The sequence below is a fragment of the Myiozetetes cayanensis genome, unplaced genomic scaffold, assembly GCF_022539395.1.
Source record: "Myiozetetes cayanensis isolate MyiCay16 unplaced genomic scaffold, myiCay2020 scf30, whole genome shotgun sequence".
NCBI lineage: Eukaryota > Metazoa > Chordata > Aves > Passeriformes > Tyrannidae > Myiozetetes > Myiozetetes cayanensis.
Genome location: NW_026087522.1, coordinates 3314136 through 3340490, shown reverse-complemented (window position 1 = coordinate 3340490; position 26355 = coordinate 3314136). Strand labels below are relative to the sequence as shown.

General features: G+C 51.7%; 1 protein-coding gene across 12 annotated transcripts in view; it reads left to right on the top strand.

The window, feature by feature from the left end:
* The first annotated feature begins 3012 nt into the window (after nt 1-3012).
* Nucleotides 3013-26355, top strand: part of ANK1 (ankyrin 1) — a 50462-nt gene continuing 27119 nt past the window's right edge. For 5 of the 12 annotated variants that reach the window (XM_050326044.1, XM_050326041.1, XM_050326050.1 and 2 more), the window contains exons 1-2: nt 3014-3976; nt 18413-18505. In XM_050326044.1, the coding sequence (XP_050182001.1) occupies nt 3851-3976; nt 18413-18505 (219 nt within the window). In that variant the 5' untranslated portion in view covers nt 3014-3850. Of the gene's footprint in view, nt 3977-18412; nt 18506-19044; nt 19148-24668; nt 25069-26355 lie in introns of those variants that run through there. The other 7 variants (XM_050326042.1, XM_050326040.1, XM_050326052.1 and 4 more) reach the window with 6 other exon arrangements.

Genomic DNA, 26355 nt, shown 5'->3' with positions numbered 1-26355 from the left:
CTCTCAATAAGCAGGGAAGAGTTCAAATGCAACCTGCAGCAACAAACTCCTGTCTGGGAGTTGTGGTTCTTGAAAGAGGCTGGATGGAGAACGATCTTCGAGGGTTCTGGGATTTCTGAAAGCTCATCAGTGAGATAATTCAGAACAAGCTAAAAAGCAGAGAACCATCTTAATTAGGTTCCCAGCTCAGGGAAAGAGCTCCTCGCTGAGATCCATCCGATCTCTGCAGTAACAGAGGAATGCAGACTGACTGAGGCACACCGAGTTTACAGCAGCTGAGGTGAGGCCTGCAGCATCTTTTATCTTCACAGCTTGTCAGCCAGAATAATTTACCTAAAAATAGCTGCCTGAAGTTGAGCTTTGAATGTAAAATCCTTTTGCCCCGAATACAGAGAGTCTCAGCGACTTCACCAAACATTGATTTTCACCTAGAGCAAGGCAGGACTCCAGCTACATGCCTAATCTCCTGAAACAGCTGCAGTGCCTTGCAGAGAGAATCAGGAATTTGTTCCTGAGCTTCCTTCCTTATGGGAGGTTCTATTCTGTTGGACAGCTCTGTACGTGGGGCTGGCACGTAACAACCTCGTTCATGTGGTGTGATAATTTTCGCAAAGGTTCCCGTCGGTATCTGTTTGTTCTCCCTTGCCAAATACTTTACCCTGTGAACTCTTTAGACAGGGACTCTGTAGTCAGTATGTTTGTCATTTGTGTCACATGGCAGAATCTCAGTCTATGACTGAGATAACAGAGAGTTATCATAGTACAAATAATCTGTTTTCAAGGGAAAAGCGATAAACATGGTGTTCTGTGCCAAAAAATTAAATAAGGCTCTTGAAAAATTCCTTTTCTACTCACATGTTGGCTAATAGATGCCTATAGTACTTCCAGCTATAGGAGAAAGTCTGTTTACTGAAATTCTGTCATCCTCTGTTTTCCCATTTTATCCAATAGGAACAAGCAGCAACAAGATATGACACATCTATAGTTCTGGATATTTCCCAAACAACTTCTTCAAAGAAGATAAAAATCACTGGTGGACAAAAAAAGACATGGTGAGTTAAGTGAAATTGCAAAGTCTATTTTCCACTTGTCCTGTCCTGAGTCCTTGCTGAAACAGCACGAGTGCTGAAGACAGTGCTTTATGTGCAGCAGATCTCTGGGGACCCTTTCCACCAACCATACACCTACAGCACGGAGAGGTTGATACCAGTCACAGGCCAAATGCCTCCTGAGTGAGCACAGTGTCAGCCCCAGCTCAGAACAATCTCACCTGTGTGGCAGAGGTACCCAATTCCAGTTTAGTTGACTTTTAAATCAGGCTGTCAAGACCCAGGAGAGATGTTTCTAAAACAACCACCATTAACACCGAGGGCCATTCAGGAGGCAGCACTTGCTGCTGCCACCTCAGAGAGCTCAGCATCGCTTCGAAGGCTGCCAAAAGCTGCTAATGTAGAATTCAGTAGGGGTGAAATTCCCCCCGGAATCTTGGGGGAAAGGAAAAAGGGTGTCACATGGGAAGAACTGAACTGTTACTGGAAGGCAGATTTCCTGAACCAGGGCTTCAGTCAGCCCTGCTGGGAGGAGCTGGAGCTGTTCTCCAGGGGGCAGGTTCAAGGTGCTGTGTGTTCCCTCCTGACAAAAATCTCCTGCAGTCTGAAGTAGGCAAGGCTGCAGCTGCTTTTGGAGTGTCCTTGTCCTCCTTTGCTTTGTGTTAGTGAACACAAAGAGAGCAAAGCCAATCGCAGGAGTTGGTCCTCAGAAGGGGATCAGAAGTGGGTGGGGATGTGCAGCAAGGAGGCAGCAGGTGATGGCTGGGGACAAAGGAAAGCACTGAAAAAACCAGTGTCTTTAGAGGCCATCGCAGACACTCTTGATCATCTCTGTCTATCCAGCTGTGAGACAGGCACTTTGATCTGCGTGGAAACCTGATCCTTGTCCTCAAGAACCTTCATCACAAATTCTGCACAGGGCTCAGTGAGTCCAAGGAGCAAATGTTGGTGCAGTAGGAAGGTAAAAAGGGAATTGGGATGTTATGGGGTAGCACTGTTTGGAAGCTCTGACAGTAGATGTACAGCTGCAGATAACAGGGATCCAGTCAGGGGCTGAAGAATACAATATTGCTCTGGATAAGGTGATAAGGGAAATGAGTTTGAACAGGGAAACGTTTCTAGCCCTAGAAAAGCACAAGCACCTCAGCTGCACTGGTAAAAGTGATTCATCTGCTCAAGTGCACCTTCCTTTTCTGGCAATGGCAGATGTTGCTTTTGGTGCCTTTCAGGCTGTACCTAAAGGGCATTAGATCAATAATCCCTCTGATTTATAGATGGAGTCTGAAGCTGGGGCTCTCTGGAGTCTTGCTGCCTACTTCTCTGTGCTGCTTTGTGGGCAGGCAGGGACTGGTGGTATTTTGGGTATTTTGCAATTCATGCAGTAACACACAGGGCAGCAGGGAGAGGGGGTTTGTATCAGTGATATGGCCAGGAACAGTATTTTGAAAAGTTCTCTGCCCAAGCATATCCAGACCCCAAGAATGGCCACTCAACTGGTTATTAGAGTCTGCACCTGCAGAATAGCCTTCCCACGGAGTGAGGCATTTTTTGACTTCACTGAGTTCATTGAATGTCCCTATTCTTTAAGGCAGGGCTGCTCAGAAGTGCCTGAGCAGGTAAACATCTGCTTTGCTCAACTGATGGTGTAGTTGCCACAGAAGAGCCCACCCCCCTTTTATCCTGGCCCCCTCCCACACTGATAGCATGTGCAGGAACCACAGTTACTCCTCCAGGCCTGACCCCTGGGTTCCCACTCGGAATTGTTTGTGCTTTTGGAAGGCAGCTGCAGGTGAAATGCAGGGCTGACTCTCTGGGCGTCTTGCCTGGGTATCCTCAGAGAGGACTTGAGCTCTGGTGATGCCTGGGTGGGCAGGAGCTGGTGGATTGGGTTTACTTTGCTGCTGCTGTGTAGTCAACGAGCAGACTGAGCCCTTGGTTTCTGTCTCCTGTTCACAGCTGAGATCCCTCCCCTCCCCTCACTGCTCACGGAGCGGAGAGATGCGAGGAGGAAAGGATGCTGCTGAGCTGCACTTTGCTCCAGTACTTGGCACGTCCTTTGCAGTCCAGGCTGTTTTCTGAGCAGAGATGCTGCCTCCCAGCCGATGCAGCCGTTCCCTCCTGCTCCCCTTGAAAGGAGATGGAATCGTAACCCGGGGAGCGAGGGAGTGATGCAGCCGCTGCACAGAGACTGACTGTGAGGAGGAAAACTGGAGAGCCTGGAATATGTGCCTGCCTCAGCAGCACTGCAGTGGTAAAGCCCCTGACTGACTACGTGCAGGTTACTGTTCTTTAGGCATTGCTACAGAGAACTCAGGAGTCGGATGAAATGCATCGGCCTCCTTTTTCACTGCTTCTCTATTGTCATCGTGCATTAATTGCTGGGAGTTATTTTCCTTCCTGTGGCTGCCTGCCTGCATCTCTTCTCATACTGCAGGAGAAACAGTGAGGGAGAGAGCACAGCACCAGCCCAGCGTCTTGTCCCACAAGAACGTTCTGCAGGATGTGCCAGCGCAGTCAGGGGCTGCTGCAATGGTGCGTAGAACCTCTGAAACAGCTGGATTTGGGATTATTAATGCTTTATAAAGGTGTCCCACACTCCATCTAGCAACTAGCTGGAGACATTGGCTGCCCTTTGGGGCTTGCTGACTGCTTTTGATTTTCCTCCCATTGCTGGTTTCACGCTCATCTGGGTCGGCAGCGTTTGCGCGACAGGAAGGGACTTCCCTGGCCAGGAATCAGAGGATTTTTCTGCGTGGAAAGTGCAGGTGTGAGCTCTGGAGGGGACTGCAGTCTGACCAGCCATGGCTCAAGCAGCTAAGCAGCTGAAGAAAATCAAAGATATTGAGGCTCAGGCTCTGCAGGAACAGAAGGAGAAGGAGGAATCCAATCGCAAGCGCAGGAACCGCTCTCGGGACCGGAAGAAAAAGGTCAGTGCCCTGGGGAGAGCAGCCCTGTGTCCAGGTGCTGTGTTGTGGCAGTGAGTGCTGTTTGTGGGGGGAAAAGAGGGGGCAATGACGGAGGGGCAGCCTGGTCCCTGTGTGAACCTGTGTGCAGTCAGCACAAGAAACAGTCTGCCAAAGAGAGGACAACTTTCAGGACCAGGAATCTGCTGTTTACCCTGACATCTTAGGGAGGGGGGTTGTAAAAACGTCTGGTGAAAGGGGAAGTGAGGGGTTCATCAAGGCAGCTCAAGAAATTCTTCAGACCAGTAACAGATTGGATCTCTAAAACAAAATAGCTGGTTCCTAGCTTCCTGCAGCTTCCCAGAGTTGCTCCTTGTGTTCAGAGCAAAGGGGCGAGAGACCCCCACTCTTTTTCTCTAGTGAAGGAGCAGTTTTGGTGTCCACTCCATCCCCTGCTTGATCTCCACCAGAACACTGAAACCAGGGGGCAGCAGGAGCAGACCCCTAACAGAGAAGGCACGTTTGTGCAGGGGACTGTGAGTTCTGCTGCTCAGGGCAGGCTGTGTTTGTGCATGGGACGAGGGTCGTCCTTCCCAGCAAAGGCACATCACTTGCTGGCAGCAGATCAGGGATCAGGGGTGTCTGTCCCCTCTGCTGACACCGACATGCTGGAGCCTGGGCTCTGCCAGCTCTTCTGAGCTGTAGTTCCTCTCTGGAAAGTCACTGCCAGTTTTTTCTTGCCCCCAGCTTCCTGCAGGAGCAGGCATGTTGGTAAAATAGCTTCGCTCCCCCTTGAAGACCTCTTGAAGTGACTGCTCCTGTCACAGCAGGCTCTGAGGGTGGACGTGCCATGCACCAGTGCAGAGAGGCAGCGAGGAGAGAGGTGAACCCAAGGGTAGTCAAGGGTATATCTGGTAGGAGGTTGTGATACAGGAATTCTTAGGTGGGCTCCTCCTCTGCCTTTAGCAAAAGACTTGGAGACTTCAGGCCCCTCTGAGCAGGAGCCCCAGAGCAGAGCTCTGCTCTTGGAGAGTCTGGAGGGCTGGACCCTGAGAGTCCTGAGGAGAGCCTTGCTTTTCTGGAAGCTCGGCCAGGGCAGCCCAGGAGGGCTCTGAGAGAGCAGCTCCTCAGGGGGAGCTCAGTGGACACAGCAGGACAACTGTGAGGTCTGCAGGCAGCAGCTGGAGCTGGGTGTGCGGGTCATTCAGCTGCCTCCTCCCGTGACAGTGACTGCTCCTGGCAGGGTTTTTACTGTCCCAGTGTCCCTGGGGCAAGCAGGGGGCTGCCAGCATGGGTTGCAGTGCCGGTCTGTTTTGCTGCAGCAGCTGGAGAGGTTTGGTGAGCGTCAGGAGTGCCCTGTTGGTGCCCTGGGAGCCCGGTGGGACCCTGGCCATGCCAAGGGCCCCTGCACTGGCCACTGGAGTGGACTGAAAGCACTGTGGTGTCACTGGGCTCCTCCTGCTCCTCTGCCAGTGCCTGCTGGCTGTGCCTTGCTCTTTGGGGCACAGGCTGTTCATCTGCTCAGTGCTTGCACAGTGCAGGTATCGTGTCTTCAGTGCTGGTTGAGCCCATCAAGTATTGCTGCAAAGCAAGTTGTGAGCAGTGTGACCTGTGATCCAGGGAAGTTCCAGCATGACACAAAGCAGTGGAGATGGCCAGAGGGAAGGAAATGATGGCCCCAGAACAAGTTTCTTCTCATCTCATGCCATGTGAGCTCCTGCTATGAGCTGTTATGTCTCGAGCTTTGCATCCTTTAGCATTTCCTGGCATTTCTGTGTGGTTATCTGTGTCCTGTGAACTGCACAGTTGAATCCTTCAAGAACCTTGTGTTCTGTGATGCCTGGAGGCAGTGAGTTCTGTTATTTAATGCTGTGTTCCCCAAACCCCTTCTCCTTGGACCTTGATAGTATTTGTTGCTCTTCAGCTTCCGTGGCAGTTTCTTGGGGTTTGTATGAAATGTCCATAACGAGAACCTGATTGACCTTGTACTGTCCATTTTCGTGTTCTGTGCCTCTTGTTTGGCTCTTGGCACAGGGACAGTCCAGGTGTGTAACCTTGTCCCTCCTCCAGTATTTCCTGCACCCAGCCTTTGTAACTCAGATGATGAGCTGATGTTTTGTTTGACAGGGGCTGCATGAAGGATTTAAGGACAGGATCTTATCACTCCCCTGTGCTCTCTGTCCAGCCCAGGCACGTGTGCTTTGGGCTGAGCTGTCCCAGGAAACAGCCAGCCATGTCCTGAAGGCTGCTCCTGCTCTGAGTGCTCTGCAGGGTGGCTGGAGGTTGCCTCAGCCTTAGGATGACCCCAGAGAGCAAGTGTTCAATAGTCGTGGCTGTTCCAATGTTTGGTGCAAGTGCTGAACTGGGAGGACTTAGCAGAGCTGTGGCAAAATGTGCTGGTGACTTCTCAGGGTGCCCTGCAGACAGGCAGGTGTGGCAGAGAGCAGAGTGTGGACTAACAGAAGTTCACTGCCATCAGAGAATGTGCCAAGCACCATCTGGGTTGGCTCCTTGCTGTTCCTGCTGCAGGATCCCAGCTTCAAATCTCTGTGCATTTTGCTTAGATGGGCAGTTTACAGGGGACCAGAGCCACTCTGTCACTGCTGCTGGGCTGCTTGTGCAGTCTCTGATGTGGCCAGCTGCACTGACAGGAAAGTGGTGATGGACAGAACGACACCTGTGCTTTGGATGCAGCTCTTTGTCTGTTCTTTGTGGTTTGGAGAGGCAATGATGGTCAGGAACACTTTCTTCCTTTCCCTGCAGTTGTGGTCAGGCTCCCTCAGCAGGAAGCCCTCCCAGAGGTCACACAGAGCACTTCAGAGACACAGTCCTGGCTTTGCCAGGGTCAGTGGGCAGCAGCACGACGTGCTGTGGGGATGGGATGTTGTGACGCTGCTTCTGAGGCAGCTCCACAACTTGTTATGTGAGCACAGTTATTGAGTTCTTTTTGACTTGCATGGGACTTGTAGTTGTGGTTATGTATTAAAGACAGAAAATGGACCAAATCTCTTTCCAGGAATTCTGGAAGCATTGGCAGAGCTCATCAAATGGGTTGTTAGAAAGGGCCCAAAGTGTCCAACCCCCAAACTGGGGCCCAGAGCATTTGGGCCCTTTTGTCTCAAACATAAATCTACAAGCACCTTTCTGCTATGCCACCAGGATTGGTGGCTGGTGGCATTGCAACCTGACATGCTTTGAGACTAATAAATAAAAGTTAATACTTTTATGAAAATCTTTCTTCCTGTTGAAGTATTCTGGTACTAAATTCAGACATATATCTAGGGGCAGACACCTTCATCTGCCTCTCTACAAAGAGCTGTGCTTCTCATTGGACGTGCAGGATTCATGGAGCTATGGTATTAAATAAAAATCTGACCAAAAGCTCAAAAGGAAATTCCTGTGATGATTGCTATCAGTGTTTAAATGATAAATTATTAGTATGAAAGATGTGATGCATCCACTTGGTACATTCAGAGTAAATTTTTCTTGGGCATGTAAAGAACAGAGGAGCTGCCTGAATTTACCACTTTTTTTTTTTTTTAATATCTTTTTTTTTTTTGGTGGGTGGAGGAACAAACTGCTTTTCTCTTACAACTCTTCTCTAGTCTCTTTGTCTTGCAGCTGTCCAAGGGTAAGACAGTCACTTGTTACTGTGCAGAGCATCTGACCCAATGCAGTGTTAAGTAGTAAAAGAAAGTGATTCCTAATAATAAATCTCGGCATAAAATTCCTTGGCTTTTTCTAGTTGATGTTTTCCTGGAAGCAGCACACAGAGCAGCCTGAGGGGCCGTGGCTCTCCCCAGAACAGGCTGGCACCCATCCTCAGTGCAGCACTGCTTCTGCAGCAGGAGACGTTTCAGTACTCACTCGGAAATACATCCTGGCAGCAGAGGCTGGGAGGGTGCTTGGGAGCAGGGGGACAAGAAATCCATGAGAGAGGGTTTGAATGATGTGGGGAAGCAGGAGAGGTGTTTCTGTTTGGCAGGAGCTGTGGCAGAGGGAGAGCTCGTCCACCGGCTGGAGGAAACGGTGGGAAAGAGCAAAGGGAGGGCAGGGGATCAAGTGACCCCCTTTGTACAGTCAGTCATGGATAAGGAATAAATGTGGGCATTTACATGGCTGGCAACAACAGTCAGAAGAAACTCCAAGCTGAGGTGAGTGAGGTGAGCTGGGAGAGAGGCTGCGTCCTGGAAAGGCAGCACTGAGAGATTACAATGACGCGGAGGATGCCGATGAGAATGCTTTTCCATGGCTGAATTTTTGCGTCCTTAGGAAGCCAGGGAAATGTGGGAACTAGAACAAGTTGGGAACAGCCACAAACTCAATCAGACAGGGAAGCAGTTGTGGATGATTCCTTAGTAGGACAGTCAAGCAGTCGTGCAGGGTGACCACGCTTGTGCTCGTTGTGTGACAAGGAAAAGAGGTCACTCATCGACTGCTCACTGATAGGGTGTATCAGGGTGGAACTTAGGTCTGAGCTTAGGATCCCTGAGATGTAGAATCCAGACACCTCTGTCAGAATTATGCAATGAGCACACGAGAAACTGGGGTGAGAAATCGCTGCTGGAGCTCTGCCAAGGAGCAGCCGCTGGGGCTGCTCTCTCTGCTCGCCTGCATCCTTCCAAATGGCTGTCACTGTGCAGCAGCCTCCAGCTGCCACTGGCTTTGGGGGGCTGCAGGGAAAAGAGTGATGGACAGAAGGAGTGCAGAGGATTTCAGCAGACCCAGCTGCAGAGGGTTCAGGATGGCCCATGGTAACTGCACTTCTGAGCTCCACTGTGTCCTCCTGCCGTGGGCGTTTGGCCTCTGCACGGTCACTGCATTGGGCTGCCTGGATTCTTGCAGCAGACCCTGCCAGAGAGGTGACATGGCTGTCAGCCACCCGGCTCTTCACTGGCTACTGGGAGCTGTGCTGGTATCTCACCTGCAAGCTGGAGAGAGGACCTGCAGAGTCTCAGGGCACAAGAGCTGCTTTGTCTCCTTTCTCTGCCTGCTCCCAGAGCAGCAGCTCCTGCTGCAGCTTCTGTTCTCTCCCACTGCAAGTTTTGTTGGTTCTATCAGCCAAAAACCTGCCTGCATCTCTGGTGTGGTTTAACCCCAGCCAGCAATTAAGTACCCTTGCAAGAGCAGTGACTGTGCAGGCACCTCCCCTGAGAAGTCAAGCAGCTTGTGGTGTGGCACAAGGACCACGTGAGATCAGCACTAGGTGAGGCCAGGAGAACACCCAGCTGGGCTCCAGCTCTTGCAACAGCTCCCTGCAGCCACGATTAGGTGTTTGTACTCCAGAGCTCTCTGTCAGAGGCACTTTTTCTGCAAAGGAATTGGTATCTTCTTCCTGGAATGTGATGCTACTGTGCAGTGGCACAGGAGAAGGGGCAAGGGAGGGATATCAGGGCAGCCAAAGCCTTTGAGACTAAATGAAGCCCTAGCTTTTACCACTCTGAATGTAACCTGAGGGACAGTATAGGCAAAGAATTGAACTATAAGTGGTAATGAACTCAACTGTCGGCTGTTATCTAGACTGTCAAAATTGTTTTGCAAATTAAAGGGTCATCTTACATCTTCTTCTGGGTTGTTTGTGTGCCAGGTTTAAAGCAATAGCAGTGTTGCATCTTTTCTGCTGTAAATGTCCAGTGTGTAAAGCTGGCAAGGTAGTTTGTGTACAGAGCTGCTGGCAAATTGGGGCAAAGCTTGAGCTGCTTTACAGGTGATTGGAGCACAGAGGGATGGAGCAACTGTGGAGGATTTGCTCCTCCACCTCTGCCCAGTGTTCCAGCCTGGAACTGCTCTGTATGACAGCAAGGTAACTGTGACCCTCCAAGCTCTGCCAAGGTTGTTGGGGAAGCAAGTCCCGTCGGGATTTGGGGAGGATTACGTCAGCTGGCTGCACTGTCAGGAGACTCAGACCTCTGATTCATACAAGCTTAATAAATATTTAGTTCTTGCTTTTAGGCTAGGTTGGGAAGCAGAGGGACTGTGTGGGACTGTGGCTTCCTCTGATGCTGCTTGTCTGACCTGCCACTGGAGTCCTGCAGGAATGGAAATGCTGTCAGGATTACAGGTGGCCTGGGAGGGGCATTGTCCTCTCAAGCCACTACGGTTTCTCCTCCATCTCCACCTGTCCCTGTGTCTCTCTGGGAGGGAGTCAGCAGGAGGAGGCTGTTTCAAACTGACTTGTGATTAACTCTGTGCAGTATCACTTGCCACTGCTCACCACACCCCGAGTGTTTTCCTGTGGGGTGGCCACGCAGCATGAGCTGGTTGTAACGGGAGCAGCTCTGCTCCCAGCACTTGTATTTTCCTTCCAGAGCTGGCATCATGTCTGGGGAGGGATGGCAGAGGACAGTGCCCAGCATGTTTGTGTGCAGGACGGAAAAAGGCAGTGCTGATCTCAGCGTTTCCTCACAGTGGGGATGTTACAGGAGTTTCTGGCATCGCAATGGACGTGGACCAAGAGCCCTCTTGAGTGACCCAATTAGCAAAATTAGAATATTTATATGATAGCAGGTCCTCTCTGGTGTTCACCTATTTCTTCTTTCACTGTCTGCCTTGCTCTTTGCAGAATGTGGTGCCAAGAGAGCCTGGTCTCTGAGATAACATGAGCTGATATATGTATTTATATATATACATATATATAGACCTGTGTTTGACTTGGGAATTCCATCCCTTCCCCTCTAAATAGTTGTCCAGAAGTTGTAGCTGAAGAACAGCATGCACAGTACTTGGTTATAAAGGCATTTCAGAGCAGTGCCTGTGTCTTTTCCTGACGTTCCCAGGCAGGAGGGAGATGCAGCACCACGGTGGGGTGGGGTGAACAGGCATGTGGATGTGAGGGATGCTGGGTAGGAGCAGAATCCACTGCTGCAGGGACTCGCTGGCGGGAGGGAGCACGGGGAGGATGTTGGTGCTATTCTGCACTGCTGCTCTACAGGCTCTTAAATTATTCAGGTAATAACAGCATCTGTATGTGGCTGGGGAGCCCAGTGGTTAAGGAGGTGCTGGAAGGAGGTGAAGGGTGTCTGAAACCTTGTAGCGTTCAGAAATCTGTTCCAGTTCTTCCCCCTGTGCCCTGTCCTCACAGCAGGAAGAGCCCTGCCTGCAGCAAGTGCTTTTGGGAGGGTGAGCACAAAGGAGGTGCCCCTGTGCAAGCCCTCCACTTGGCAGCCTGAGGGGCTCAGGCTCCACTGTATGAAGATGTCTGCAGTGTGGTGAGGCTGAGGTGCAGCAAGCTAGAACTAAGCTCAAAGGAAAGCAGCTTTACAGAGTGCTAAAATTAGAAGTTTAGTCTGAATTATGCTAATTTGTTTTAATTGTCTAAGTGTGTCAAGGTTCTTCAGAAATATACCCTCTCTGTGGTGGTCTGGAAAGGTGCGGCATCACCAGGGGTGTGATGGAAGGATGATGGAGATTTCTGAGTTCCCTGGCCTATTTACATCTCTCTCACAGTCCTCACCTTCAGCTCTCCAAATGCCATGGGGGTACATTCTGAAAGTGTTAGCTCTGGGCTGAACAGAGCAGCTTGCTAAAACCGTCAGTGAGTCGAGGGCAGCTTCCTGGGCACGGGGAAGTTCCTGACACCTTCCCTCCCTAAGGGCACTTACCAGCCTAGCAGAGCCATCTGAAAATTCACATTTTCTTTCACAGCTGATTATGTCATGTTTTGAGCCTCAACTCTGCAAACAGCAGCAAAAATTCAAGCCCTTTTCCTATTTGCAAATGAAATTTTGCTGACTGGGTGAAACGTTAAGCCAGAGCCACACATTTCTGTGTGGGGCTTGCAAGTGTAGGGGACTATGTTAAATCTGTGCCTTCAAAATGTTGCAGCCTCAGTGAAAAATCTACAGCAGAGACAAAGCAGCAGGTATTCACCAAAGTGTCTTGGGAGGCAGAAGGAGAGAACACAGCAGCAGGAGAGCATTTAGAAAACAGACGAGGTTTCTATATTTATCCAGAGATGAGGAAGGAAGGAGAGAGCGTGTGTGTGTCCAGGCCATTGGGAAGACTCCTGTCTAATGGAAAAGGTACTGCAGCCAGACAGCAAGCAGAAGTGAAGGCTGTGCTCCTTCACTGTGCTGTGGGGACAGGACTTGTCAGGTGCATTCGACCTGCATTAGACTTTTTCCATGGGAAATGCAGAGAACAGCGTGCTGAAACCCTGGGCAGAGTATAAACTATGTTAGATAGCACAGCTGCCTGGCATGCTGATGCACTGGATGGCTTGGACTCTGAGGGAAGTATCAGGAAAGGGGACTCTGTTTTAAGGGAAGTGTCAGGAAAGTGGAGAGGGCAGTGCCTGTGCTGTCACCTTACAGGGACTGAATATGGGAAATTCTTACGAGTCAGTTGCCCCTGTTTGTGCAGATGTCACACAAGCTGCAGTGATGGAGCAGAGAAATGGCTGCCTTGGGCTGTCCCTTGCTTCCACTGGGTAGCATCTGTCAGAGCTTTAGGCAGAGACGAGGTGCCAACCAACCAAGCTTTTTACTCCACTCATCTGAATGGGGAGGGGAAGAGGAAAAGGTCTTCCTTTGGCCTGCCTGGGAATCAGCTGCACTCTGCTGATGGCTGAAGTGTGAGGTTTTACTGTTGCTATAACCATATGCACCCTCTCACACTGTAAATGATTTCCATGGGTTTGGTTATAGGAGTAGTGTGTCCTTAAATAAGATACTAAACTTCAATAATCCAGTGTTCTTGCCTTCTGAATCTCTGGGTGGAGTTTCTCTTCTTTTGGAGTGGTTTTTTATTTCCCCTCTACACTTCCCTCGTGGTGGATGAAAGTCCTCTGTCTGGCAGTGGGAACAGGCAGTGGAGTGCAGGGGGTGGGTGGTGTGCTAGAGAGTTCTGAGAAAAGTAAATCTTACCAAACTGGCTTTTGATGTTAGACTTGCTTTTACTGCAGTGGGGAGTGTTATAGTTCTTCCCATCTTCAGTACTGAAACAGAATCTGTATCTGTGGGACTCTGTCTTTGGCACGGGGGGTTTCAGCTCTCAGAGATGCCTGCATGGCATCAGTATTTGGCCTGCAGGCTGTAATTTTCTAGGCTTTTTCGTTCTTCAGCTCTTTTCCTGGCAGAATCACCTCGGCTCCCAGTGACAGTAGGTTTGGTCCAAGCAGGAATTGCTCAGTGGAGCGTGGTGTGGCAGCTCTCCTTACACGCAGCTTGGCCGTGCCACTGCCCCGACGCGCAGCAACGAGCTCCTGGTGGAGAGCAGCACGATGGCCAGCAGGCTGACCCCCTTCCTGGGAGGACTGGGAAAAAATGCTTCCTGTCAGCCTGCTGTCAAATGGCTGTGGAGCTGAGGTTGCAGTAAGAGGAGCTGCAGTATCACAGGGCAGAAGTATAAAATATCACTGCCCATCAGTACTGTATCAGCAAAACTCCTTCTCAGAACTTGTGCACTCATCCCTGCCAGTGGGGAGATGCGCTCTTGGACTTGCCAGGGAAGTCCTCCAAGGCCAGCAGCAGCTCAGTAAGGCACAGAGAAAACACCCTTTCCATCCAAAATGTGAGGCAGCAGCATTCACTGTCTCCTGAAAACATTTCAGAGGGATCAGCAGCACTTGCCTATGGGGCCTTTCAGCACAGTCTGTAGTACAAGACTACTTCAAGTTTCTGTGTTTCATGTTGTAAAGGAAATTCTGTCAGAAATCTGGCACAAAAACCCCTCAGATGTTTCAAATCTTTCTCTGTGCCCCCACACTTCAGAGCATCCTGGCTTGTACTGAACCACCCTGACCTGCTCGGGAAGGCAGGTGGATGCAGGGGCAGTGCTGAGCATTTCCTGGCACCGACAGCGCTGGTTTTTAGCAAAGCCTCAGAGAATCCCAGTGATAAGTGTTACAAGAGTGTTCATGTTTTAAGGTAAGCAATTATGCAGTCCTAAGGTCGGGGGTGCCCTTGCCGTGCAGGGCATCTCTGTGCACTGCTGGAGGGGTGATCAGGCAGGCAGCTCCTCCCGTGGTTGGCACAACCCATGTGTGTGTCGTGTGGAATGACTTCCCCCTCCGCTGTGATGCGATGGGTGATGGGGACAGCGTTTGTGCTGCATCTTCCTTGGCCCTGCTGGCTCTTCCGACTGCTCAGCCCTTCCTGAGCGCCCGTCACCAGCGCTGGGCCAATGCTCCCGTAGGGCTCAGCTCCCAGCACTGCTAACAGGGAGTAACACCATCTCATTTTTGAATAATTAGGGGGAAGGGAGATTTTTTATTAATAACCCAAATTACCCTGTGAAACAGCAACTTGTCTGATGTTAAATATTAAACTCCATTAAGTGGGTGAGCTGGGGCACAGAGGCAGCAGCGTGCTGGTAGTGCCGTGCGGTGGAGGAGAGGAAGCAGTGCTGGCCAGCATTAATCCCTGCTCCTTGGAGAGCCTTCCATCCTCAGGGCGGTCAGGTGCTCCTCCACTCAGCTCCCCAGCTTCCGAATGGCATTTTGCATGCTTTAAACATTTTGCACGCTTTGAGCAGATCTGAACATCAAAGGCTGGTGGATCCTGGCTCTGGCGTTGCCATGGCAACAGCAGCTGAGAGGATTTGGATGTTTCTGGGGTAGAATTGTGCTGCTCGTGTGTTGGGCAGAGCGGGGCTGCTCTTTGCACATCGGTGCCATCGAGGGCATCGTGCTGTTTGAGGGGGTGCTCTGCCCCAGCCCAGGGTCCTGTGGTGTAGACCTCTGCATCCCAACCGCTCACCTCAACTCCCTCCAGTCTGGGAGGGGAGGAGGGAGTCCTTCCCGTGCTGCGCCACACGTGGAAGTAGGTCAGCTAAATTATACCCTTGGAAATGCTCCTTTCTCTTCCCTGGCTCTCCAGGGAGCCAAGCAGTGAGCCCTGCTTCAAGCACTAACTCTGTAGGAGCCCGACACTGTTTTGGTGAGCCTGTCCTCGGGATTTTGGCCTCAGGTGCCTCTCACATCCTCCTGCAGCTCCACATACACTGGATACAGTGGATTTCCAGGAGTGAGCATAAAGCTGAGCTTTTCACACTGTGAAAATGTGCCAGTGGTCTGGCTGGGCAGCGTGCTGCAGCAGCACAGTCAGGGGCTGCTGTGGGCCCTCCCTGGGAGTCTGTCAAGCTGTGTATCCTGGGCAAAATGCCCCATCCTCCCCCTTGTGGTCTGTGAAATGGCCCCTGGGAATTCACTGCTATTCTGTGAACATTTCTCTTTTGGGTGACCCCAGCATCTCCGGCCAGTTCTGCTGAGGGGACAGGCTGTGTGACTTGTTTGGACATGCACATAGCAGATGTCCTTTGGGGGTTGTGGAGATGGGCACTCAGGACAGCTGGGTGATGTGCTGAAGGAAAGCAGGTAATTCTGAGTGCCCTTGTGCTGTCACAGCAATAAACAACCCTCAGACTTGTGCTCTCAGTGCTGTTGGCCACTGCAGACTGAAGGAGACAATATTTTGTCAAACTGCCTGAACAGAGCAAGAAGATCTTGGTGCAGACCTTGGTATTTAGGTACAGGGCAGACCTCAGGGTGGCTGAGAATAAAGGTACACTGGAAGTGTGGGACGAGAGCTGAGTTCCTGCTCTCTGGCTTGGTGTTCAGCAGCAGAGCAGATTTCTTTCCAAGAGGAGCAGAGTGCAGCCTCCCAGGTGGGGACTGTGCATTCATCTGCTCTCTCAGGAGGTTGGTCTGTGCTGCCTCCAGGCATGCACTGCAGCCAAGTGCTGCAAATCTCTTGCTCTCGAGATCCCCAAACAGGCGTAAAAAATGCTGGTATCTCTCAGTGATCTGAAGCCTTGCAGTTACAGCAGGGCCAGGGGATCCAACAGGATCAATAGCTGGGGTAGATTAATTGCAGCCTGAGCAGGCTCTTGTTACGTCTTTTAGTTTGGTACCTTCTTGAGTGAAAGCTGAAATCTGCACTATGAGCAGTAATTAAGAAGTGATTTGTCCTTGGCCCATATTGTGGGCATAATGCCAAATTCCTCGTTCCTAGAACTGGGATTTTTCAGATTCAGGCTGAACTAGGGGATGGTTTCTGGTCTCAGAACTGCCTGGTCTCTAAGAGGGGGACAAACAGTGGATGTTAATCCTGTGGGTAAGATGTCTTGTGGTCCCCTGGATAGATCATGGATCACCATGCCAGAAGCCACAAACACCCCAGGAAAGGGAAGGCTCAGCCGTGTGATGCTCTGAGAGTTGCCTGCTCTGAGCTGCAGCGTCTATCCCAGCTCTGCAGAGCATCCTCATCCCCTTGTTTATGCATTTCTGCCTGCATCACTGCTGCTCTCCCAACAGGAGGAAGCAGCCTGACAGCGCCACTGTTTTCCTGAGTACCTGCTGTTATCCACGGCTGGGCAGCAGTGGCAGAATTGCTAAAGATTTAAATTATTCAGCTTCTGTTGCTGACTCGGCTTTAAAGCTCCATTGACGTCTCCTGAGGGAACAGCTTGCTGAGCAGGGTCTGGGAGCCTGGCTGCTCCTGGAGCCTCGGCAGGTGACAGGAGCACGGGGAGCATTTTCCTCGGTAAGCAGAAAGGGACGTGCTGGAGTAAGGTGAACCCCTGTGTACCTGTGTCCTTGCACCAGGAGGGTACTGCCAAGTGCTCAGGGAGCAGCAGTTCCCTTCAGTAACTGCAGTCCTGGACCCATCCTGGCATGGTTTCTCAGGTGGCTGAGTGCAGGAAGGGCTGCACCTCCTTCCCTGAGTAAAGGCACACACAGCGTCCTCACACAGCAAAGCCCACTGTTATTTCCTCTCCTCCAAGGATTTTAAGGTTCTCTGCTGCACACACTTCCCTGCCCCTTCCCTGAAGCAAAGGAAGAGCAGCTGAGGGCAGAGTGGCAGCAGCCAGCGAGTGCCTGTGCCGGGCCATCACTTCTCTGGTTACAGGAGATGCCAGCGCCGGGGAAGGAGCCTCGCGTTCCTTCACAGCTACATCACCACCAGCCCAGGAGCTCCTCCAAAGGTCACAGGCAGCACTCTGGATCTTGGAAAAACAAAACTCTTTGTAGCTGAAGGAGCGGTTTTCTTCGGAGACCTCCTCTGCTTCTAAATTTCTGGCAGAGTTTCACTGCACCCCTGGGTCTGTCTGCAGGTGCTGCTGGAATTCAATGTTTTTATCTCAGGTGTGAACCTGGAATGCAACAGCACTGAGGCACGAGGGATGTCAAGCCTCTTCCCAGGAGCCATCTCAGGATAGCAGAGGGAGAAATTATTTTTCCTGTGGGTATTGTAGATATTACAGCATCCAGGGGACAGCACTTGAGAGAGAATACTGGAACCCTGGCTCACAAAACTTCCCTGAAGCCCACACAGGTGCCCAGTGGCAATTATTTGCTATTATTCACTGTAACTCTTGGTCACTTTTTCTCAGCATGAGTTAGCTCTTTTTTTACACAACATTCCTGTTTTTCCCAAGGTAAATCATGTCCCTTTGCAGAGTCCCAGTTTAACTCTGTGCTGGCTTTTGTGGGTACAACGTGGCACTGACCTGTACAGTCTCTGAGGCTTTAAAGGGATGTTCAAATGCTCAGATGTCACTAAGGAGAGGACACAGAACAAAGTCTTGGGGAATGAGCAAGCCAGACAATCTCAGTTCAGGGTCTGGAAACAGGTAAGTGTTGAGGAACTGCCAGAGACCTTAGTTTTTTGAGCTGTTTTCATGGAAATGGAAAGAGCTCTTGGGATCAAAAGCTATTCATTTCTTAGAACTGTGTTTGTTATTTTTCAAGCTCTCCCAGGCTCTGATTTCTCAGATGGGGTTGTGCCCACAGTGTTGGTTTCTCCAGAACTGCAAAGGTATTGCTGTTAGATATAACAGGTAACAGTGACAAAGTGTTAGTAAAACAAGCTGCTTTGTGATAGGAGTTTTCAGCAGTGATACATGTCTACAGTTAAATAAGGGGGACTTTTGGAGATGCCCTAGGTGAGGTGATAATGAGTGAATGAGACCTGGTAGAGGCATCAGTGGGAAGTGTTCAGGAAATTATCATTAACAAGGGACAGCAATTAATGGAGCAAAGAGATGAGTTTTCTTCGAGGTGGAGCCTGCGCTACCTTCACAAACAGCCCCAGGGATTGTCTCATTCCTGAGTTTGCCTGTTCTAGATTTGTGAAAGTCCCCAGTGCCAGAGGCTGCACAAAGCAAAGCTAAACGCTGTCTCACAGTGGGGGAGAATGAGGGGGGCAATCTCACGGGCACTGTGGCACTGCTCTTCCCTGGGGTGTGCCAGAAGGTACCCCCAGGTGGACTGCAAGAGCAGAGCTCCTGTTTCTGGGACCAAAGCTGTGTGGCTCCCCTGCAGCGCCCCAGTGCTTTGTGCAGATGGCCCCGGTTCAGCATCTGGATCCAAGGTGGGGTAGGCAAAGCCCAAGCAGAGGGATGAGCACAGCTCTGCAGGGTCACCCTGAGCTGCAGCCCCAGGAGAGGGTGGGACAGAAGTGGTCTCCAGGAGGTCTGTTCCTTTGGACAACTGGTGTGACTCCCTTGCGTGTCTTTCAGAGAGGGCATGCACCAACCACTGTGGACCCCTTGCCTTCTTGCTGCAAGCAAGGATCTCCTGAAGGGATGCTGGAGCAGGAGTCTGCTGTGCAGGTAGAAGGGGGGAAGGGGCGCGTTCGTTGTATTGCAGGGGGCTCTAGGCCTGCAAAGAGCCTGGAGCTGCTGTCACTAGACTTCATCTGCCACTTCAGTTCCATCTCGGTGTCCTTCATTTGAGACTGTGCCCAGCCAAGGTCTGCAGAGACCAGTGAACAACATGAGGTCTTCTGCTCACTGCCTCTGGCCCAGCCTGCTTTGTGTGGCACAGACCAAGAGACCCTTTGGTTCTAGCCACAGAGCTATTCCATTCTGCTTTGTACTGCTGGAGTTTCATCTTCCCTTGTACAGTTTGAAGAGCAGGGTTCATGCACGTGGGCTCCTCCCTGTTACCAGCCCAGAGATGTGTTTATGAACTGTGGCTCAGGCATGACACTCAATAAACACTGTGTCCAGCTCTCCCCAAGCCCCTGACGTGGGCCAGCCCGTAATCTCCAGACTCCAGACAGGAGCTGTGCTGGTTTGCAGTCAGGTGTACGAGCAGTGATACAGGGTGCTGATAAATCTGCCAGCCTGGCTGCTCACGCTTGATTTGGCTGCAGCATTCAGCCTAAGTGGGTTGATCAGAGCTGCAGCCCCTGGCTGTCCAGGGTGAGCTGACCTTCTCCTGCAGCCATGACATGTCTGCATCACCTGAGGGTGAGTACCTGGGCATGGTCAGGGGCTTGCTGGGCAGCAAGGGGGAGAGGGATCAGGTCAGTTGATTTGCACAAGGGAGTTTAGCTATATTCTAGCTGGTAACATGAACTTAAGTCCTACTCCAGAGAAAATGGTTGCAGCTAAATGGAGCTCAGACTAGCAGGAAGGGTTTGCTGCCCTTCTTAAATCACTGGGAACTTGCCTAAGGTCATACTGGGAGCAGTGACAGTGCCTGGTGTTGAAACCAGGTCCCCTGGTGCTGTATTTGCCTTGTCCTTCTCACCACTGCTTTGCTGGCATAAGGGAGGTGCCCCCAGGGATTGGTTTTTTGCACTGTTGTGATGTTGTGTTGTAGTGGTTTGGATTTTAGACCCCACGTTGGCCTCCTCCTGGATACCAGGTCATAACCAAGGAAGTCTCATATGCTAGGTATTCCGTCCTGTTTTTCACATAAGTAAGAGTATAAACAAGGAGGAGAGAGAAGGGTCTTCCCCTCTTTTCTTCCATCAGACTTGAAGACAGCAGGTTGTTTTTCCCAGTCCGGGTTGAGGGGTCTGGTGAAGCGGCTTTCGTCTTTTTAAGGAAAATATTTTGGTCTTTGGTTTGCTAGTTCTGTGTTAGCTGTGTATATCTGCGTATATTGGGTTTTATTTTCTGTTTTAGTTTTGGGGAGTTGGGACTCTTTTTGTTTATATATTGTTTATATATTGTTTATATATTTTTGTATATATAGTCTCTTTGTAACTGTATATAGATGTAAATATATATATATATATATATATTGCTTTGGTTTTGTCATTTCGGTAGTTTTTGGTAGGTTTTTTTCCCCTCTTCTCCCTTGTGTTCATGGGGGGAGGGAACCTACAACTGCAGGCTTGGGCATTTTGCTGGGAGCCAGGTCCAGACCATCACGTGTGTTGATTTCTGTGTTGCTGCTTTGCTGTTTTACCCTGGGGCGGGCGCCCGGGTGCTGTTTGTCCCTCAGCACAGTGTGCCCTGGCTCTGGGCAGGGCAGGGGGCTGTGCTGCCATGCTTTGCTCTCATGTCCTCCCCAGGGCCCGCTGGCAGGGCCAGCCAGGGCTGTGCTCAGGTGCTCTCCTGTCAGTGCTTCTCTTCCCGCATGGCTTCTGAGGCTGCACCCCGAGTGCTGGGCTGGCTGCAGGCAGTGAACCCACAGCAGCCCCAGCACAAGGACTGGACTGTGACTCCTCCCAGGGTGCAGATCCCAGAGAACAGTCCCCTCCTCAGCGCTCCTGCCCGTGCAGGAGGCAGAGCTGGTGCAGGCTCGTCCTGCTGGAGCAGAGGTAGGGAATGAGTCAGAACAGACTGCAGGAGTCAGGAGCAGTTTGTGAGCATTGCTAGCAAAGAGAAGGAACCTTCTCCACAGGGTGCCAGGGCAGATCCTGATGGCATGGTCTGAACTCCAGCGCCTCACCTGAGCACGAGGGCGCTGACAGAACCCAGGGCAGGTTGAAGCTGGGCCACAAGCTGTGTCAGTCCCTGGCTGGCAGCAGGCAGGCTCAGACCCTGTCTCTGATTCCCCCTTGCACTGGGCATCCTGCTAAAAGCCCTCTCAGCTCCCCAGTGCTCATTGCACAGACCTGCCTGAACCATGCCATGGTCCAGAGAAGGTAGTGCCTCAGGAAAGCAGGAGATAGAAAGCAGTTGCTGTTCTGCTGCATCTCTCTCAGCAGCTGTAATTGTTGTTATGCTGTTAGAAGAGGTGTAGTGCCTGAGCAAAAAGCTCTTGTGTATTGTCTTCAGTCACAGTCTATATATTTTCTGATGAGGTAAAAATAGCTTTTCTTTTTCAGGATATGCAGAGAGCAGAGGCTCCTGCTAACATCAAAGGAGAGTGACAGCTTTCCCCTGGGTGTGCGTGGCCTCAGCTGGCAGAGGAGCAGTAGCTGTGTTAATTCTTGCCTTTCTTTGGCTCTATGTGAAAGATGTCCTGGTCTCCTTTCACTGCTCAGGTTTCTGGACCAGTCCCTGTTCCTCTCTCCACTCTCTGCTGGACTCAGCACTGTACTTCACAGGGAAGTGATAGTTTATAAATGACAGAAAAAGGTCTCAGTCCCACTGCTTAGAAATTCTGTGAGCAGCAGGCAGGCATTGCTGGAGGGAAGGCTTCCACAGAGCTGCAGCACCAGGGGATCCGTATCAGAAGGATCAGTCTGCTGGGTAGGGGCAGCTCCTTGCTGCCTTGCTCAGTGCAGATTAGGCTGCTCCTGCTATCTGCCCTCCTCACAGTTCTGAACCTGTTCCAGCTGCAGCAGGGAAAGGGGACCCAGGAAGGGGGAAGGAAGGAGTCAAATGGCAGCACAAATGCTCAGCAGGGACCGAGTTAACCTGACCTGCACCACCAGTGACAGCCCAGGACTACCTCTCCTGGGCACAAAAAGGGGCTTTCCAAAAGCGCATTACTCATCATTATGTAATGATGGAGGATTGTGCGTGGTGGAGAGGCCAGTCTGGTGCTGCCACCTGAAAGCTTGCCCCCTCTTCAGCACTGTCAAAATGCTAATTAAGTTGCCCCCATTCCCACAAGCCTGCCCGGGGCCCTCCTTCTGCTTTGGGATTTCTCTGTCAGTTGTTCTCCAGCTCTGTCAGCCCCTTGCATGGGAATATGAATAGATCTTTCATTCCCTGTGTGCTCTGATTCACCTGCTGCAAGAGAGTTGAGCTTCCCCTTCCATCATGGTTTGGGGATCTCTGTTGGGCATACCAAGGTACATGCTTTGGGGCTGCTGTGAAATCTTCACTCAGCAGAAAAGAGCATGGACAAAGGATTTACTCAGGCTGGTGTATGAAATGGGAACAAACTCACTTGTCAGATGCCTTCCAGAGATGAGTTCTTGTGCCTTGACTCTCATCAGTCCTATTAAGGTCTGTGGACCTGTGTTAAATCACGTGGCAGAGGTGAGGATGGTGAGAGAACAGAACTTGGGCATATGGATTGATGCACTCATCAGATGAATTTTCCTAGTGCTTTTGCTTTTCTCTTTCATCTGGGTTTGCAGTATCTGCCTGTTTTCCATGTTCTGCTGGCTGCCTGCCTGAGGCTTTGCTCCTGTGGCCTCTCTGGAGACGCTGTGCTCTGCTGAATGCTGCCTTCTCAAAAGGCTGAAACCTGCCAGTAGGTTTTCTTTCCACTGCAGGGATCACTGAGAGCATCCAGTTTCTGTTAATACAGATAGGAGAGAAAGTTCCTGTAAGACAGACAGTGTGGTTTCCATTTCTGATCATTTTGAGTTGAAACTATGATTCAGTTTTCCTGATCTTCCCTGATCATCCTACAGGGACCCTAGATGTAATCTCTGACTGCTCTTAACCTTAGCAGCTCTTTTAGTGTGTTTGCAGGACTGACAAATTCTTCTCATCTGATGGGAAAGGATCGAGGTTATCACCTGCAGACCCTGGGCACTTGGAGCTGGCAAGGCAGAGGGAGGTCCAAATGATCTCTGGCTCCACAGAAATTCCTAGGTTGGGCAATGGCTTAAAAGTGAACCACTGCAGGGATGTGAGGGTTTGCTGTCTGCTGGAAACAATATCTCAAAGGTGAAGGTCATGGCCACTGCTGGACTCAAGCCCACGTGAGCAAGGAGACATCAAAGCAAATGCCAAGGGCTGATGCCAGGTTTATTGCGCCTGCCCAGGTGGCAGCGCTGGCTCTGGGCTCCAGCAGGCTGGTATTATTATTAGCAGCTGGAAGTAACTGCATGACCTCTGAGATGTGAGCTGGACCTTTCCACAGCATCCAGACAGGGAGTCCACAGCAGTACGTGGCTTCGGTGCCAGGGTCCCGTTGGCATCTCGCTGCCAGGCCTGGGGCCCTTTGGCTGTGGGGTGAGTGGGTGCTGCCTGGCCTGCAGGAGTTTCTGTGCTAAGCCTCCTCTGCCACTGCTCCACGAGGCCGTGTCAGCCCCACTGAGGACACCAGTGGGCAGGCAGGGTAAAGAGGGCAGTGCAGCAGGGTGCACGTGTGCCTCCTGCCAGGCTGGAACAGCGTGGCGACTCGCTCCTCGCTGCCTTTGTGTCCCAGAAAACACGGGGAGATCAGCACAAGTCCCCGAACTTATCTGCACTTGGAAATCATCGACATACAGCTTTTAGCAGCTTGTACAGGGTGGGCTCTTGCCAAGTGTGGCCACCTTTCGCAGGAAGAGGCAGTGCTGAGCCCCTCCCTCCTGTTATCGGCGATGGGCAGCAGGTGCTGGTGGGAGTGAGAGCAGGCACTGCTAAAGAGATAAGAGCAGGAGGAACAACATGCTTACTGAAGCTCAGACTGCAGCCCTTGAATCCAGCCCGAGCCTCTGGTTTGGCAGAACGTCCCCTTTGCTTATTGCCTTGGCCATGGCTCCAGTGCAAGGGGCTCAGGCAGCTCCAGCCTTCTGCTGCTGGGGTGAAGGGGCATTAATGGTGTAGGAGCAGGAGGGCACCTGTGAACAGGAACTGAGGAAGCCTCTCATCAGGGCCAGGACAGCGTGAGGAAAAGAAATTAACTCTATCCTGGCTGAAACCAGGGCAGAGGGAAAGGGAAAAATTTATACTGTCAGCAGGCAAGGGGGTTTTTCCTGAAGAGAAGAAAGGGAAGGAGAATAGAAGTGCAGTCTGATGCTCTGTGCTGTGTTTTTGACTTTAGAAGGTCTTGGAGCACTTATCAAAGTCATATCGGAGGCCTCTTTCTTGGGGAATTGCTGGCAGCAGCCTCCTGACACATCACAGCTTGGATGGCCACAAGTCTGTGGAGCGTGACGCCTGTGTATAGGCTTTAGCAGATTAAATTTAGGATTTAGTGAGAGTGCAAGAGGTACTCATCAGCAAGTGGGGCAGTTTATTTTCTCCTCTGGAATAGCTCCTTCCTGGGAAATTGCTAGGAAGGAGAAGAAGACTGGAAAGAAACTCTGCAAACTGCAAATAAAGGAGAAGCAGCAGAGGCAGTTTGTGCATCTGGAAGCCGTTGCTGCGTGTCCTGGGGCACGGGGATGGGGGTGACCCTGTGTGCACGAGGCAGGGCTGTGCTGCACCACTGCATGGTGACTGGGCAATGTGTCTCTCTCTGGGTGTGGTGGGGTGGTGCTGACTGGGATGTTCTGAGTGTATCTTCTTGATGTGCACGTGTCCATGGGGTCTCTGCATTTCTTGCTGTTGCTGCTCCCTTTTGCCGAAATTTGGGAGGTGGCAGTGGCCTGGCTCGTGCTCCTGTTCCCTGGGGAGCGAATTGCCCCCATCCATAGGCAGGCAGTCCCACTGTGCAGCCTGACATCAGAAGGACAATATGACTGTGGATCCATTTCCTCTGCTTTTCCCATTTGAGCTGAGCTGTCCCATCTTCTCTGGCAGCATGTGTGGTCTGACTGCTGGTGTCTGATGCCGTGCATCTCTCTGCGCGTCTCTGAAGGTACATGCTGAGCACAGGGAGCCAAAGGCAGCACCTCTGACTCACTCCAGCCTTGGCACATCCTCCGAGACCCGGGCCCCAGCATCCAGAGGGTCGGGAGGGAACCGCAAGCCCTCTCCTCTGTGGCAGGAGTTCCCTGGGAGATGCCAGGCTCCTGGGCATGTCTGCGGGGTGCTTTTCCTCTGCCGTTCCCGAGGTGGTACCTGCAGCTCTGCCCCACTCCCTGCGCTTGGCAGCACTCATTTGCTTTCCGGAGGCAGCTCGGTATTAAATATCCTGTCTGACACAATAATGGAGAGAAAATGAACAAATTCCATTAGCAGTTGGCGATCCCTTCAGGGTCTGCGTTGGAGAGAGGACGGAGCCTGTATTTTTAGATAGAATGCAATGTAACTTACTGGCTCTCTCAAAGCTGGGGAGTAGATAACCAAGGAGCGAGAGAGGGGACACCAGGCTCAGGTTTCAGCCGAAGTGCCGGGCTATGGCAGCACGAAAGGGCAGGTCTGGTCCAGACGTGGCTGTGAGTATACAATGCACTTCTCCTTCATGCCCACAGAGACCTCTGCTTTGCTTTTCTGCTTGCTTTCTGCTTGTAGTCTCTGCTGCTGGGTGTGCTGGGGCTTTAGGAGCCCCTTTGCTGCTGGACCATGTAGAGAGTTACCATTTTAATCTTCAGAGCTCCACGGGTGGCAGACCTGGCTGAGCTTTGGTTTTCCAGGGGGTTTGCTGTCGAGGGGCTGTGCTGTGCTGGCATGCTGGCGGCACAGCTGAGGTGCTGCCTTGTCCTCAATCCTGACCTGAGACGCAGAGACTTCCAGCAGGGTCTGGAAGCTTTTCCAGTTGGAAAAGCTCTTTGCATTCAGCTTGTTGCTCGAAGCTGTCAGTGTTTCCTTACTGGACCCCAGACAGCACCCAGGGCTCAGGGCGTGAACGAGCACTCCAAGCACCGCGCTGCTGTCGCCTTCTGCCTCTGGCAGTCGATCCTCCCGTGTGGGCAGAGCTCTGAGGGGCTGTGTTCTGCCTCCTCTGTGTTCACACACCTCCCAGAGCCAGGCTCCACCGTGACTCTGAGGGCTCTTCCCTGCTGGACGGGGCTCCTCTGAGGTGGCGGCGAGCGGAGCCAGCTGGCGCGGGAGGTCAAGCGGCCAGCACGTGCTCCCCTGGCACGCACCAGCACGGGGCACAGCGGTCCTGCCGCCCGTGGCACCCTCCACTGGGGTGGGAGCCCAAGCTGAGCTCTGTGCCTGTCCTGGTAGGGCCAGGACACCGCGTCCATGGGCCTTCTGTCTGCAGGGGATAGCAGGGTGGGCCCAGGACACGGCTGTGTTTCTCCGGGGGTAGGAGGGTCAGGTAGAAAGGATGAGCTGGGGAGGCAGATGGAGGAGAGCAGAAGGCATTTGAGTTGTGCTGCTCCAAAGTCCCAGTTCAGATATCTGAGACTGTAAAGAGAAGGTAAGAGAGGAGCCTGAACTCATGTAGTACATCATCCTCCTTAGATTTGCCTCCAGGGCTTCTGTCTGTGGTCCTGTTGCTTCCAGCTCCTGTCCAGGAGCTTCCTAATCCTGGGTACTCTTCTGCAGCCAGGCTGTGGGCACTACAGGATGTTCTGGGGTGGCAGGACAGAGGCTCTCCTAGACAGGAGGTCCCAATGTGAGTGGTACAAGAGGGCTTCTGATTTTTCTCTTGGAGCTGAGGACAGAGGAACGTGTCCTGTGCCCCTGGCATGGATGTCTCATGGCTCTTGGCTGCAGAGAGCCTTTTGGGCTGTCCTGAGCAGCTTGGAGTTACCAGTCCAAGGTCCCAGACT